The sequence below is a fragment of the Triplophysa dalaica genome, chromosome 18 (genome assembly GCF_015846415.1).
Source record: "Triplophysa dalaica isolate WHDGS20190420 chromosome 18, ASM1584641v1, whole genome shotgun sequence".
Lineage (NCBI taxonomy): Eukaryota > Metazoa > Chordata > Actinopteri > Cypriniformes > Nemacheilidae > Triplophysa > Triplophysa dalaica.
The window spans coordinates 1,412,501-1,428,950 of record NC_079559.1 but is presented as its reverse complement, the minus strand read 5'-3'; the positions used below and the strand labels follow the sequence as shown (position 1 = coordinate 1,428,950).

The 16,450-nt window shown below is 37.6% G+C and overlaps 2 protein-coding genes across 6 annotated transcripts in view; one reads left to right on the top strand and one right to left on the bottom strand.

The window, feature by feature from the left end:
- LOC130440175 (citron Rho-interacting kinase) overlaps positions 1–9,837 on the bottom strand; it is a 41,747-nt gene extending 31,910 nt beyond the window's left edge. For all 5 annotated transcript variants that reach the window (XM_056773118.1, XM_056773116.1, XM_056773117.1 and 2 more), the window contains exons 1-4: positions 9,558–9,837; positions 3,500–3,592; positions 3,245–3,388; positions 3,043–3,162 (exon numbers count right to left, since the gene is read on the bottom strand). In XM_056773118.1, coding sequence (XP_056629096.1) covers positions 3,043–3,162; positions 3,245–3,388 — 264 coding nt within the window. In that variant the 5' untranslated portion in view covers positions 3,500–3,592; positions 9,558–9,837. The remainder of the gene's footprint in view (positions 1–3,042; positions 3,163–3,244; positions 3,389–3,499; positions 3,593–9,557) is intronic.
- A 4,889-nt stretch (positions 9,838–14,726) lies between these two features.
- Positions 14,727–16,450, top strand: part of bicdl1 (BICD family like cargo adaptor 1) — a 19,631-nt gene continuing 17,907 nt past the window's right edge. Inside the window, exon 1 of the mRNA XM_056772789.1 lies at positions 14,727–15,438. Coding sequence (XP_056628767.1) covers positions 15,088–15,438 — 351 coding nt within the window. The 5' untranslated portion in view covers positions 14,727–15,087. The remainder of the gene's footprint in view (positions 15,439–16,450) is intronic.

Below are 16,450 nucleotides of genomic sequence, written 5' to 3'. Positions count from 1 at the left end.
GGGTGGATGAAGTGAGCCGAGCCAGTCGGAGTCCAAATCTGCCCGCCATTAGCTACAGCTCACAAATCTCAAGCACATCACGTCCGGCGAGGCCACGGCTGCCTAACAAGACATCTTACAGCATTTCATTATAAAACAGCAACAAAATTCAGAAGGACAAGCGTAGAGGACGGAATCAATAACTGTGTCTGTGTTTATTAAAGCATGTTGGACACGCTCCCGTGAAAACTGAGTGACATGAAGGTTAGAAGAGTGAAAGATGTTCTTGAACAGCCTTTCCAAAGAATGTGATTGTAAATGGTCTGGAAAAATGCATTTTATAACATCGTCTCAAACAAATAAATATCGCTTTTAGTCTAATGCAATGACGTAAAGGCTTCACTTGACAGTTCACCTTTTATGTTGCATGATTGAGTCCAATCCATTAGCCATGATTTTACAGTATTCATTTTGAAAGATATAATCTGACCTTATCCTCCACAACAATTCTAGACCTATTTTTATAACACAACACATTTAAGATATCCATATTTGCATCCCACAACTTTGCCTCCCGGCACAGTTCACCCAAAAATGAAACGTCATCATTTACGTCTTGAGTTGTTGCAAATCTGTATAAATGTCTTTGTTATGATGAACACAGAGAAAGATATTTTTGACTCCAATAGTAGACACATTTCTTTATGAATGTCTTGGTTCTTTTGTGCACAAGAGAAGATATTTTGAAGAATGTAGGACAGCAAACAGTTCTGGAGCACCTTTGGCTTCATTTTCATTTTTCCTACTATGGTAGCCAGCGGTGGCCAAGAACTGTTTGGTTACAAGCATTCTTCTAAACATCTTTCTCTGTGTTCATCAGAACAAATACTTTTACACACATTTAGAAAAGCTCAAAGCTGAGTAAATGATGACAGAATTTCATTGTTGGGTGAACTGTCCCTTTAAGCTGTCCACTAACAAACGGTGAAGCACACAAAGCAAACACAAACATTGAAGAGAATATTCGTCTTTTATTTATTTAACATTGGCGTCATCAAACTGATAATTGCATCGACAGAAATAATAGAAAAGAGGTGCTTGACATTTTGTGAAATTACCTCCCGAATGGAGAATGTCATGAAAAAAAACCCTGGTGGTGAGTCAGCACGGCTTTCTTTTGTCAATAATCTCCTCTAATGTGACGTTTAATTCTCAATAACAGAATAATTGTTCTCCTGCACAAATAACATCAGGCGTAAAAATGCAAAAAGTGGGCAGAAATTAAAACCCATCAACTGAAGATCACAAATGAACCCACAAAGAATATTTTACCGCTTTTATTGTTTATATTTACCAAATCTCGGGATGCTTAACACAATCTTTCATTTTATTGTTACATCCTCCTTGTTCTCCTAATAGAATGTGACATAAATTCCCAACTAAAAAGTTTCTGTGGATGAGTATGAGAGCAGAAGAATTGCACAGACCTCAAAAGGATTTCTAGGATAAAATGAAAAGTAAACGGTTCATTTCAAGTCTCATTGCTGCTAATTCCAGCTCTCTGCCGGCTCGTCACGACCAGCATTTCCATGCATCTGCAACACCCTTCACTCCTAGGTACCATTGTTGTCTCCATGGCAACGGCAGTGCGATGGAGCCTGGCTCTGGGGGAGACGCGGCGAGATGTTTTTCCATCTATTCGGTCTTTTACATTTCTAACTTAGATTCTCTACCTCTACACACACGTAAGTGTCCATCGTGTCCATCCCCTTCAGAAACTCTTTATGTGTTCGTTTGCACTCCTACTGTGAGCTCTATCATCACAGCTCTTCTGAGCAGATGTCTAAGCAGTAAGTGATGGAGAAATGCTCACTCATACCCCAAAATGTAAATACACATTTGTCACAAGATGCTTTCTCGGTCAAACATCTACACATGATTTAATGAAGCACAATACACACACAGAGGAACACAGAGACGTCTTGAAGTTGTCATGAACCTGCTGTGTTTGTCATGAAGACTTTAATGTCAGAGTTACACAACCACTGCAGAGAACACAACACTAAACTAATACAGCTTTATCTTCACCAAACACACCACAAATAAATGTCTTTCCAGGTTTTCCAGTACAAAAATAAAACATTCCTAAATCAAGATACATTATTTTACTTTCGTAAAAACAAAACCGTATTAAGGAAAATTCTTACTATAGTATAATTTCTAGATACAATAGTTTTTGAACATAGCAACTTAATACTATATATAATTTTAAAACATACTACAGTATACTACAGATTTCGACAGTTTATTAAATTACTATTTAATATTACAGAAGACTATAGTGTACTGTGCATAATGTACCATGGAATACAACTGTTTACTACTGGCTGGTATAGTAGATACTACAAATACTACTAAAGTATACTACAGCTTTTTAAATGTGTGATTTAATATACTTAAAATTAAATTAAAGGTCCCATGTTTGAAGATTGTATTGATGCAATGTAATGCACATAACAATGTCTTCAGAGGTCCTTACATATTGATGCAATATGTTTTTATTCTCTTAGAATGAGCTCTTTCTATCTTCATACACCGCTGGTCCCCTTGCGTGGAATTCTCCATGTTGTTTCTACAGTAGCCCTAAAGGGACAAACTGCTCTACAGAGCGCTTTTAGGTAAATACGTTCTCTCCTTCGGGAAAGAAGCAAAAACTTGACCACATATCAGTCCTATCTCAGCCTCCGTAGCAGAGCCGGCCCTCCCTATAAGCGAAATAAGCGGCTTCTTAGGGCCTCGCCGCCACCAAGGGCACATGAAATCACAGCTTTTTTGTGATATATTCATGACACACGTCCATTTTTTCACGTCGGCCGTGTCACTATATGTTAATTAGAATTACTATTTCAAATTAAATCTCTGCTTTAAATCTTGTTTCAATGTTTACATTACTAAATAAACAAAATAATCTATTCTTTTTTATTGCATCAGATGCCGTTGACATGCTCACTGACAATATGATTTGTGAAAAGAACGAACTGAGGGAAGGATCTGATTTCCCACCTGTTCTTTAATTTCCTGCAGTTTGTTGCTCTGTTCTCGTATGTTGTGCAGGAGCTGGAGAGCTTTGTCATCTTCTTGCGAGACCTCCATGCGAGCCTGCTCCAGACTGCGCTTCAGACTCTGAGACACAAACACACACAAGTTTAAAGTGAATCATGTTCAGACATCTAAAACACACGCAAACTCAGTATACAGAACCCACAGTGCACTCGGTGATGTAAGTGGCCAGGTCTTGTTCTAAGACGGTCCTTTGGGTTTCTGAAGCCTTGAGCTCCACGTCCTTCTGCTGCAGAACTGATTCCAGATCAGACATCTTACGCTGCACTTTAGATATTTCCTGCTCCATCTTTCAAAGCAACAGAGAGGACAAGAAATGAGCACCTCAGGGAGTCTGTGAAACATCAACACAATCTGAAGAGATGAAATTCTCTATAAAAAACTTCGCTGTGTGCAATACCTTAGATTATGTATGTCTACAGTTCCTTTTGAAGTTCTGAACTGAAGGTCCTGAGTGTGCTTGTGGACTCTGACTGATGAGATCTAAATCAACCTGCCCAAAGAAACATATATTTTACACATTACTTAACCTTCTGCATGTAATGTTAGCATTGAAAAACAAGAGAATAATATGAGTTAAACCTCAAATAATTCAATACAGCTCAGAGGACAAAATTTTCACCCAGAGTTTGATCCGATGATTAGATGAAATTCTCGGTTAATTTTTTTTATGTAATTATCAACATCAATGTCTCAGATGTTTCTCAAATCGCTTTGAAAATAGGATTTTTGCAATTAAAACAATGTGGAGGTGTAAAATGACTGTAAATTTATTGAGAAATGTTTGAGTTTTGATCACAGACTTGACAAATCTGAGCTCATTGCTGAGATCTCTTCTCTTCATATATGGCAACCAACTACTTATATTTTGAATATATAAAAAAGTTGAAATTCCCTTTGAATTATTTAAAATATTGTAATATTGTATTATATTAACAATATCTTATTTTAGCGATTTTTAAATATATATATATATTTTTTTTTTAATATTGACAGGGTTTCTCAGAAGAAATAGCAGAGGTGCCAGAGACTTGAATTTAATCTTACAGATGACAAGAAAAAATTATAGAGAAATTAAAGCGATCTCTTCTGTGATTTCTCTTTCTTAATTACATTATCATTTACATTTATTCATTTAGCAGACGCTTTTATCCAAAGCGACTTACAAGTGAGTGAAACAATGGAAGCAATTGCAACAACATAAGGACAACAAAAAACATTAGTGCATTAAAAGAAAACTGGTCTCATATAGCCTATCACAGTATATAGAGCAACGTTTTTTTTTTTGTTGAGTAGAAAAGAGATAGAAATCAGAACTGATCAGTTCTTATGGGTGTGGATGAACCGCAAAACAAGAAAGATTGCAAATCACATGAGAAAGAGCTGCGTGAAATCATGATGTCATAATTAGTTTTCATTGCAGCAGTTTAATCGTCCAAATAGATTTGACATTTTCAGTATTTCATTACAATATCAGTAGTGCTTGCCTGCACAAAACGTGCCGCAATGATGTGAAATCTTGTGCTGAAATCTTTGAGCACTTTTTTGTAAAGCTTGTCACAGCAATCACTGCGTTACATTTATTCATTTGGCTCTTTTATCCAAAATGGTGAAATGACAGTAAAGCCACAATTTGAGCACTTAAGCATTGTAATAGAACTGTTATTATGAACCCCAAAAAAGCACCAAACAGCCTCCAGGCGAAATCATGTCTGCTGTTTTGCTCTTTGAATCTCACAGTAAGTGATCGCTTCTGTAAATGCATATGAGCAGAGAGTGTATAGTACGGTCTATTTTTAACAGCTCCAATCATATTAGATACGCGCAGACTGCTTCTAACTGCTGGTCTCTGCTTGGCATCCGCTGAGATGGAGAACAGAAATGAACGACAGAAGAAAATATCTTTTTATAAAAGCAGCCGCTTCTCTTCCACAGTGTTGGGTAAGTTACTCTGAAAAAGTAATTAATTACTAGTTACTCATTACATATTCAATAGTGTAATTAGATTACTGTCCAAATTACTCTGTCTAAAAAGTATTTAGTTACTCATTACTAATTACTTTCTATATCCTACATCGACCTTTATTAGTTAAGTGATTCAAGGATAGACATGAAACAGCTTATTTAATTCATTCCAATAAATAATATTATTAACTGATCAAAGTATTACAAATGTGATAATTATACATGAAAGCACAGATTTAAAGTAAGACTTTGAATTTTGATGTCAATTACACTATTGCACACCAATATAGTGCACAAAGTATTTAGTTTAATTACATCAAAAGTAACTGTAATTAAATTACAGAAAACATATGAGTAATCCCTTACTTTACGTTTTCAAGGGAAAAGTAATTAAATTACAGTAACTAATTACTTAGTAACTAGTTACACCCAACACTGCTCTTCCACTCCTTCACATCAGTCCCTCCCTCTCTCTCTCTCTCCTTTCTAAGTACCCCTAGGCTTTACAGTTCTCTCCTCGCGCAGCGTAAGGAGGCTTACAGATTACAACACACAAACGCACACACAAACTCAAAACATGCAAGCACAAAGCAGTTTTGAACTCATGTTCCCATTTACAGAAATGTGCCGCCTGGAGAAACACACAAACAAACACAAAACCTGCCCAGGGTTCCATGAGACATAATGTGTCTTAAACAAGAAAATCTAAATCAACCCAATGGAAGGAAAAATCCTCTTTTTACAACATCATCTATGTGATCGCCTTTGTCATGTGATCAAATCTTAAGCAAACAAATATCGTGTCACTCAAAAGTGAAAGTTTCAGAATTATCTACAAAAGCAAGCTGGACGCAGTTAACTTTAAAATATACTGCAGTTTATATTGCGCACGCACAAATCTGATTACACACCAGAAGCCAGCGGATGCATAATTCAGTAATGCAGCAAATGAATGCAGCGATTCAAGAGAAATGTTTTAATTCTACTGATCTCTGGAGAAACTTCTGAACATTTCCCAAAGTCTCAGTTTTAAGGACAGAATGAATAAAAAACACCATGAGCTGCTCATGATTGACAGATCACCTCACTGTGATATCTATCCAATCAGAGAACAACTTAATAAAAAAATACTATCAGACTAATTTGCTTTGGTAAAATATCATGGTGGGTTTTATTGCATTGACAGCTCGACTTCATGAACATTACAAGCGCCTTAGACGTGTTATAAGTCAAAATATGATCATGGTTTGTCTAAACATGTTATTTACGTGTAGTGTAGGATGTTTCACCCAAAGGTTCACACAAAAATGAAAACTCTGTCATCATTAACTCAGCCTCAGCCTCAGCCTCAGCCTCAGAACCTGTATAAATGTCTTTAAGTTTTGCTGAACACAAAGAAAGATATTTGAAAGAATGTCAGTAACCATGGTCATAGAAGGGAAAAATAAATACTATACGGGACTCAATGGAGGATGAGATCTGTTTGGTTACTGACATTCTTCAAAATATCTTCCTGTGTGTTCAGCAGAACAAAGATATGTATGCAATACATTGAGGTCCATAACACCTAGAGACACATAACTTTCTTTCTCCAAAAGCAGAATATTTTTTCTGTCTGCTGAGCTTTAGTTGTGTGTGTGTGTGTGTCTGCGTGTGTGTGGGATTGTGTTTTACAGCGGATGAAAAGCTCTCAAGGATTACCCAGCACACACATCACAATACACCGCAGGCTGCAGTCTGAAGTCATCTCGCTGTCAAACGAACAGACACTTTAAGACAGTTCTGAAGTAATGTTAATGAGGATCATAGAGTCTCTCATGAGAACAGTCGAGCATTAAAGGGACACTTTACCCAGAAATAAACATTCTGTCATCATTTATTTACCCTGATTGCGTTCTTCAAAGGAACACAAAAGAAGATATTTTGAGAAATATGTGGTTTTGTGTACACAAAATGCAAGTCAAAGGGGTTCAGTGCTGTTTGGTTATCAACGTTCTTTAAAATATCTTCTTTTGGGTTCCGCAGAAGAAACAAACTCATAAAGGTTTGGAGTTACATAAGAGTGAATAAACGATGTGTGATCGGGAATCAAACTCATAAGAAAAAATCTCTTCAATATTTCACTCATTTCATCAAAAGTCAAGTCATGCCGTCTGTGATCAAGACATGAATCAAGGCTTTCATCTTCTAATAAAAATGTAGGATGTTGATTTTCTAAGCAATCAGATTTGACAATTTCATGAGTGGGTGTGGCCAGTAAGCAACCACATAGCGACAAGAGCACCCTAGTAAACGTGCATGCAATGCGCTTAAGAACCCTCAGAGCACCACAGCATCACAGTGACATCATGGCAGAGAGTTTTGCACAGACAAGCACCTCTCACATGTTCTCCCTTAAAAAAAAGTAATATTTTATTGCATTCTGGGATGTGTGCTTTAGGTAAGTGCTCTCTGAGGGGCTCAGAGATGGAAAAATACAGTATGTGGGTGTCGTGCTGGTGAAATAGAAATGTATTAGAAAAAAAGCAGCGAGATGGTGACACAATGGACTCATTTCTATGGAAACAGCATATCTTTCCTCTCTCTCTCTCTCTCTCTCTCTCCGCACTGCTACAAAACACTGATTTGGTTGCATTTTTATATTCCCTTCAATCTCTTTTATAATAAACAAAAATGTGTTTAGAGAGAAACGTGTTTACCAAATGCAGATTAATTGAGACACTTTAATTTCTGAATTCAAAGGCTGATTAAAAACAAATACACAAGTTACTAAGCAGATAAGAGCGGTTGGTTTGACACGCCGAAAGCGCAACACTGTGAAGAGTTTCAGGAATTAAAGTTACAGTGGCATACTCCTTAAAACAAAGGTAAATAAAAGGTTTCTATGCGTTAACTTCTCCAACACACAGATGAGATTTATGCAAAAGTTTCCATTTTCTCTTTGTGAATCTCATTGATGGCTTTGAGAAATTATTGAGACATGAAAGGGGTCATATGGCACGAATACGTGTTTTTCTGTTTCTTTGGTGTGCACATGCATGTATTAGACATGTAAAATTGCAAAAATGTAATAAAAGATGCGTTCTATCTTAAAGCAAATGCTCACCCAGACCTGCCTGAAACGCCTCGTGTAACCACACCCCCACAAATCTACATCAGTTAGTGGTCTGATTTGACTAAGACTGACATAATGTATACACAAGTAAGGTGGTGTACCTGTCAGTACAATTGAAGAGGAACCTGATGTTCCAAATATGGTCAGATGCGTTACATTTTCCTCACATGCTTGCAGTATTCCACCAATCACTACACACTGGTGAACTGGCCAATCAGAGCACACCTCGCTTTTCAGAGCGATGAGCTTTGTAAAATATCAGCTCCTTTCAGAGAGGCGGAGCAAAGAGGAGATACAAACATGCACGATATGTTGAAAATACAGTGTTTTTGAACCTTAAATCATGTTTACACATTACATCACATCTAAAACAAACCATAATATTCGTTTTAGCCGTGTCATATGACCCCTTTAAAGAGATCTTAGCTGTGATTATACTTTTTTAAAGGGTTTTCAAGCAGACTCTTCGTCGTCTTGGAATGATCATGTTCAATCTGCATTCTGAGCATTTTGGAGATATTGAGCTTTATTTGCATTCCCTTTGACTTTGTAGATAAACGTTTTCGTATCTAAAATAAGTTCCAAAATGTTCACAATGTAAAGAAATACATCACATCATGTAAATAAATTGTCACAGAATAAATATAAACTCTTATAAATAAAGGTGCTTGAAAGGTTCTTTACAGCGATGCCGTGGAAGAACCATTACGGTTCCACAAAGAAGCATTCAGGCAAAGGTTCTTTAAAGAACCATCTCTTTCTTACCTTTTCACAATCTGAAGAACCATGTTGTGAAACACGAAGGTTCTTCGGATGTTATAGGTTCTTCATAGAACCATTTAGACAAAAGACTTTATTTGAAGAAAGCTGTCAGATATAATTCCAAACCGACGACTTTTAACAATCATTCTGATCAATAATGTTTTAATTTCATTAAAAAGAATTTTTTCAACCCTCACACTATTGATAAATGAACCAGAATGCATTGCAAGTGTCTTTGGATAAACACACAAATGTCAATGAATTCCACCACAGACATCTCGAGGATGAGAACGCCGCGGGGACGGAAGAGGTCTGTACTGAGACTGCTAATAAAGTGCGCAGTGATGTTCTGCACAGACTCGTGTCGTGACACAAACACACACAGAGTTCACACGCCGACAGCGCTGACACCATCCGTCTCAACTGCACCCATCCGAGACACCACCTGGACGCATTCACGGCTTGCACTACATCACCAATGACAACATGTGACATGAAATCGACTGCAATGCCTTTACTTGTCCACAGACACAAACTCTTTGCAGATCATATAACCGCAGACACGTTCTGAATCTCTGTGGCAGTAAACACTTCAGACGGCTGTTGGCATACTCACTCAGAAGTGACAGGAGTGTGCTGTTCTTCTGACGTGGATCCACTTTAGAGAGAGCAGCTCCGCACTATAGAAGCCCAAGAGTGTCGAGTCTCCCCGGGCAGCCATGAGCTTGGAAACGGGCATCTGCGGCTGGAGGTCTCAGAAGGAGTCATCCTCAACCGGACACTTCTTGAGAACGAGAGGAGTTGTGAAGGAGAGACAGATGAGATTCAGTGTGGGAAGAGACTGCAACAGTGAGATGAGGAGAGAAGAGAGCAAAGCGTGCACAACTCTCCCTCTCTCTCTCTCTCTCTCTCTCTCTCGATCTCGACTGCAGAAGCTCTTGATAATCACAGTAATAAAAACGGACTGACTCAAACTCAGCATTTACTCTCTCTCTCATTTGCATATCTCATGCTCTCTCAACCAATATTTATCTCCTTCCTGTATATGTGATTTTGCTCTGTCTATATGCCTCTCCCTTTATGTCTGTCTGTCTATCTGTCTGTCTATGTAACCTTCAAGTTCGACAAACTTGAAACAATCTGTTCAGGTCCTTGTTTCTTCCTTACGTCACAAAGACCTTTTCTATTTTCTTAAAACTCACAGCATCATTTGAGTAAAGATCTGTTATTTACTCTGTTAGATTTGGATGGTTTTCATTTATGACAAACCCGACAGTACAAATTGCCATCTTCATGCGCTTCTGTTGGCATTCCCATCAGGAACTCTGCTGTGAATTCATTTACAGCCCAAACTCATTAACAACCCGGATCAAATCTGCCTCTAAACACCACAGACATTTCCTAATGAAAAGTAGTTTATATTTGACGGTTATATGACTTCATGACTGAGAGTGCAGCTCCTTAACTAGTGGCAAAGTGTGATATAAACGTCAAAGTTTTGGCGCACGGCTTCACGCTGCTGCTGAGGGAGATGCTGAGCTTCATATCGAGCCGTTAAGTCATTCCAGTGATAACAGATTGCAGAATAATGCTCTCAGTCATTGCTTCGTATAAAGATCATTGCTAGTGGGCGTGCTGTTAGAAATTCAGACGCTTGTATTATATAAACAACATTATTGTTAGAAAAGTCAAGAAAAAAAACAGATACACAAAAGCAGGTTTTCGCTCTCAAACGCAAGCAGTGCAGAGATGTTACCAGGCAACAGGCTCGAGCCAATGATAGCTGAGTGTTTAGATGGTGGACGATGAAAAGTGTTGCAGAATCTGTGATTCTGTGATGACATATAATTTAAGGTAACAATAAGTCATCAGTTTAATTACAGTATGTCATCCAAATATAATATTTAAGTACACAAATCTACAATAATATGTATAATTGAGTCATGTGAATATGTTTTATGTTTTTAATTTCTATATCAACAGCCCAGGTGTGATATTACTCATGCAAACTAATCATAACTTATATATATATATATATATATATACACACAATATATATGTTGTGTGTGTGTGTGTGTGTGTGTGTGTGCGTGTGTGTGTGTGTGTGTGTGTGTGTGTGTGTGATATTACCCATGCAAACTAATCATAACTCATATATATATATACAATATATATATTTATTGATATATATACATATGCTGTATAGAGAGAGAGAGAGAGTCACCTGCTGATTAATTGCAGTCTGAAGTTTGCGTGGGGGTAGACGGAGCGTTCAAACATCTTTCACCATCTCTTTTCCATCTGTAAAGTAGGGCACTGTGGAATTATGGGAGTTTATTTATCAATATAAAATATATATTATATACATAAATATATATATATATAAATATATATTTAGCACGTCCATTCAACAACCCTTGATTTCTAAAAGGGATTGTTTACTCAAATCAAATCTCTACCTTTAAACAACACAGACGTTACATACTACCTGTCTCAGTCTCCATTCACTTTCATTGCATCTTTTTGCATACATTGAAAGTGATGGTGACTGAGGATGTTGGTCCCTAATGACACGCCCAACAGGATTCATTTAAAACAGCATGAGCATTAATAGAAAATGTCAGATTTATTTTGGAAAAGTGTTTTCTTTAAACAATATCACACACAGGCAAGAGTGCAGATGTTATCCATAATATTTGAACAGAAGCATTATATGTCATTTATTCAACCGTATGAACAATTTAACATTGTAGATATCATATTTGGTTCATTCTTCCACCGTCTCCAAAAATGTTTCCAAAAGAAGTCAAAGCAGAATCAATGTAGCAAATATAAACAAGCAGTGGCATACAACAGTGCAGATGTGCATATATATGAAATATTAGCTCAAAATCAAACTGATCAACTGTACAGTACAACATTTACATTTCTTTATTTGGCAGATGCTTCAGTGAATTACACATTTATCATAAAACATTTACTCACCCCCAGCATTAAGATCATCAGGATTGATCTTTCTGAACTCATTAATGACATTTATTTTCTTCTGCTCGAATATGCCACTTTAATTTCACTGCAGTGAGTGGCGAACAGGTTGAGATGAGGAAGAGCACAGCGCCCTCTGATGGCTGGGGAGGGAAGTGCACAGTAAAGGTGGGGTTCTTACATAAGAGCTGTGTGTCGCCTTAACAGCGCAACATCATTGTTAGTGTAGATTGTGTAACATCATAGAGAATCTTTGTATTTTCTTTTTGGACTATTACTGAATACAGAATAGCCACTAGTTCAAAACCATGACACAAAGCATTATATAAGCTTTAATATTTTCAGCAAACACCTTTACAGATGCACTGAGAATCAGTCAGAAGGGAATGAACATCATTAGAAAACATTTCACAATTACTTATTTAGCATTACATACATTTTCTGTAGAATTGCGATGCGAGTGTGTGGTGTTGACTTAAACACCAGAGAAAATGTTTCAGCATCTACATGTGTACTCAGTTCAAATATCTGCAGGATTTAAAGAGACAATTCATGCAAAAATGAAAAGTTTTTCATCGTTTACTTTTTGTTGTTATTTTGCATTTTTATTCATTTTTTATAATTATCTTATTATTTATATGTATTATTTATGTTTTTTAAATAATCAGTTCAATATTCTACATGTCCACCAGAGGGCAGTATTTCCATATTATTAGACTTCATTGCTCTTTTAAATACTTTGTAACAGTGATAACTTGTTATGTGGTATGTTTTATTGTCAAGTGACCTCATTACTCTGTATATTCAGGTAATTCTGAGCAAATGTTCTGATATAAATGTAAACGATTTGTTTACTATTGCTTCTCACTTGACCAGCTTCAGTGATCAAGCTTAAATATGTAGGCATCACAATGAATATCCGTACATCTAAAAGTCATTTGAGAGATGACGTGCTGTTTTGTTGTTGTTCCATGAAAACACATTATCAAAATAGCAGATGGATCTCTCGCTGTTATTTGTTAGAAAGAACGGCTGCATTTTAATCCCAAGGATTACAGGGACAGCCTCGATCTGGTGCTTCAACAAACATGTTTTCTGTCAATGACCCTTCAGTGACTGAATGAGCAGTGATGGGGTTGTGAGAACCAAATCAGTGACCCACTTTCTTTCACAAGTTAAGCCTTTGTTTCTCTTTTGTGTCCTGTTTGCTTCTAATGCTCATATGCTACAGGACGGATACAGTAAAGATAGGAAATAAATGGTTTGCTCTGAAACACTGGGGTGTAATTCAGAACTGGGCTACAATGCCTTCAGTATTCACTCTGGTGTGAGATTAAATGAGATCTGTTTGATCGTCACAGTCAAGCAGATCAGAGAGAAAAGCAAAAGGAGGTGGAATAAAAGAGGAAGGGAATCCCGTGTGATGACTGCTGCTGGTGTGCTGATGTGTTCAGGAGTTTATAATCCTGTGTTTGTGTGTTCATGCAGAAACCCAACTGTGTGCTAATTTGCTCAGGCCACAAAAACCTAATAACAAATATATCATGTGTTAACTTGAATATATGAAGAGTATGATCCAAAATGAGAATTTAAAATATATATATATATATATCATCAAACTGCAGTTGGTTTGTTTTAATTAAGCCATAATAACAAAAAATACATCAAACTGTATTATATATATATATTATATTATGTTAAAAACGGAGTCATCTCATTTTGGTAGGGCTGTCAAACGATCAATCACGATTAATCGCACCCAGAATAAACGTTTTTAATTACATAATTTATGTCTGTGTACTGTGCATATTAATTTTGTATTTATTAACACAAAAACATTCATGTGTATATATATTTAGGAAAATTTAGATGTATTATTTATATTCTCCAATAATTGTAATAATAAACACGTTTATATAAAAATGTATTGTATATTTTTCTTAAACATGCATGTATGTGTATGTGTTTATTAATTCAAAATTAATATGGACATTACACAGACATATATTATGTGAACACAAACTTTTAATCTGGATGCGATAAATCGTGATTAATCGTTTGACAGCCCTGAACCAAACTAAACTGGTCTATCTACATAGACATATCGACATAAATGTGTACAAAAAGATGGGTAGTGCTACAACATAAACATTAAACCCTTAAAAACATTAATTGATATAAACTCCAACAGGTGTAGAAGTTTAGAGGTGGAGTACGGTTAAAAGGTTTCTATCCAAGCCCAAAAGCCAAAAATTTGCTTTAAATTCGAATCATATGGAAAGTCCTGTATAGCACATAGGCCCTTTTCAACAATTGTTAGCTAAATATGAATAAAAAACAATGTAATAAACTTTTTATTTAAGGATATATCTAATATAGATCAAGGAATTAAGATTTGCCCAGTATATAGATAGCTGATATTTAACCTGTATTCAACTGTCCTCAAGATTTACTCCTATACTTCCTATATGCGATTTAAATCATGAATATGTAACAACACAGTAACTTTGATTAAAAAAATTTTTGAAAATAATTTACATTTCTAAATAAAACCGTGACCTAAACCGTGATTTAAGGATTTACATTCCAGAACACCTGACTCCCCCCAAAACCACACGACCACCAGCAGCATTCATATAATGTCTTTCACCCAGTTCAGATATAACATATGGCGTTATCAAAATCAACCAATGGGCGTCTACGAGGAACAGGTTCACGAGTCGACGTCACGGAAGCGGGGAGCGCGCCTGGGCTTGGGAGGAGGCTCGTGCACTAGAGCAAAACCGTGTATTGGGAACCGTACAGGCCGGAGATCCGCAAAATGACTCTGGTGTAAGCGAAGGGCGGCAAAAATGGGGAACAACCTGGACCCCGGGGATTTGGGGTGGACACAACGACTGGACGGCGATCGCCAAGGAGGTTGACGCGCAGGACCGACGCGTTGAGTGTTTGTAACCCAACCGAATGGGGAAGTGATCAACTGATTGCCATTGGGAGGATATAAGGCACATGATCTCAAATAAGCTTCTGGATATCATTTTATCAATCACCGATCCACTTCCATGGCGTTACCGTCGACCCCAAACCAAACAGGTCACCTAGAGCCTGAACTAAAGCGGGCTGACTGGATTTAAAACGCTTAAATTGTCGTTTTCCAGGCGATGTCCGCGTCCTGCCTCGACCTGCGCAGCGCGATTTCAGCACCACCGCAGCGGGACAGCGACCGCATGGACGCGGATACACGCGCGCTGCTGCACGCGGATCCCGGCGGGCTCGGCACGGCTCTGGAGGAAGAGCTCGCTGTACTGACCGGGGAACGGGAAGAGGACGCGGAGGGACCGGCCTCGGAGACACCTGTGAGCGGGCAGGACTCTAATCTGCTGGCGCTTTTCCGACAGAAGGAGAAAGACTTGGTGCTCGCTGCTAAACTGGGCAAAGCTCTACTTGAAAGAAACCAAGACCTCACTAAGCAATATGAAAAAATGACCAAGGATTTGAACGACAAACTGGAGGTGAGTCAAACATCTACAAAAGTTTATCAAGTACTGTGCAGAAGAAGCTATTAATGGCTCTTGACAGGAAGAGGTGAGGGAGCTTTATTTTTAGGCTCTGGTTGTGTTTATGTTCAACACATCACTCCCATGCTGTAACTTCTCTGAGGGTTTGGTTGTGTCATGATAATAAAAGTATGATGGGATAAATGATTTAGTGTCATGCTGTCATCATACCACAGCATACAACTGTATACAGGACTCGATGCAGGTACAACAACATTATCTCCCATATTGGACAGGACCGCCAAGTTTCTAACTTTACCCGTTCTTTCAATTTCACAACCATATCATAATGTTAACACAATTTATATACAAAACGAAGGTATTTCTAATTATGGAAGTTATCATGGAAACAAAAGAAGCAATGCTTAAGATCTAACAGAAACACTTTGGAGAGATTAATTGAGATTAAGCAAGGATTATTGTCATTGAGGAAGGGTGACACCACGCAAAAATAATCTTACTTTGCAGTCGCTAAAGAAAAACCTCACGGAAAAGAAGTGGGACTATAAATAATATGCATTGAATGTACACAACACTGTACATGCCAACAGCATCTGATTATAACCTTGTATTTGAATTCAGTATTTTGCAAACTATTGCATACAAGACACTCACCGCACACCAAGTTTTCCACACTAAATGGGGGATGTTTTCTCTTTTTGTGTGATGTTGACTATGGATTGGGTCTTTGAGTTGAATCTTGGGTCGTACGAGGTCTGATGGTCTTCTGAGCGATGCTGCAGGCAAAGCTAATGCTCTTCGGCTCTTTTCACTCAACTGATCGCCAGACGCTAGACAGATTCCTGGCAGTTTTCCTTACGAGTGTCTACAGTACCTCCCGCACATCTATCACTTCAATTCTGGGTTTTAATTGACGCCCCAGTACATTTGATTTAACTGTGTTTGTGTTTTTCTTCATCAGAAGAACCCTTGAATGGTATTCTTCAACCTTCTTGCAAAATCAAAT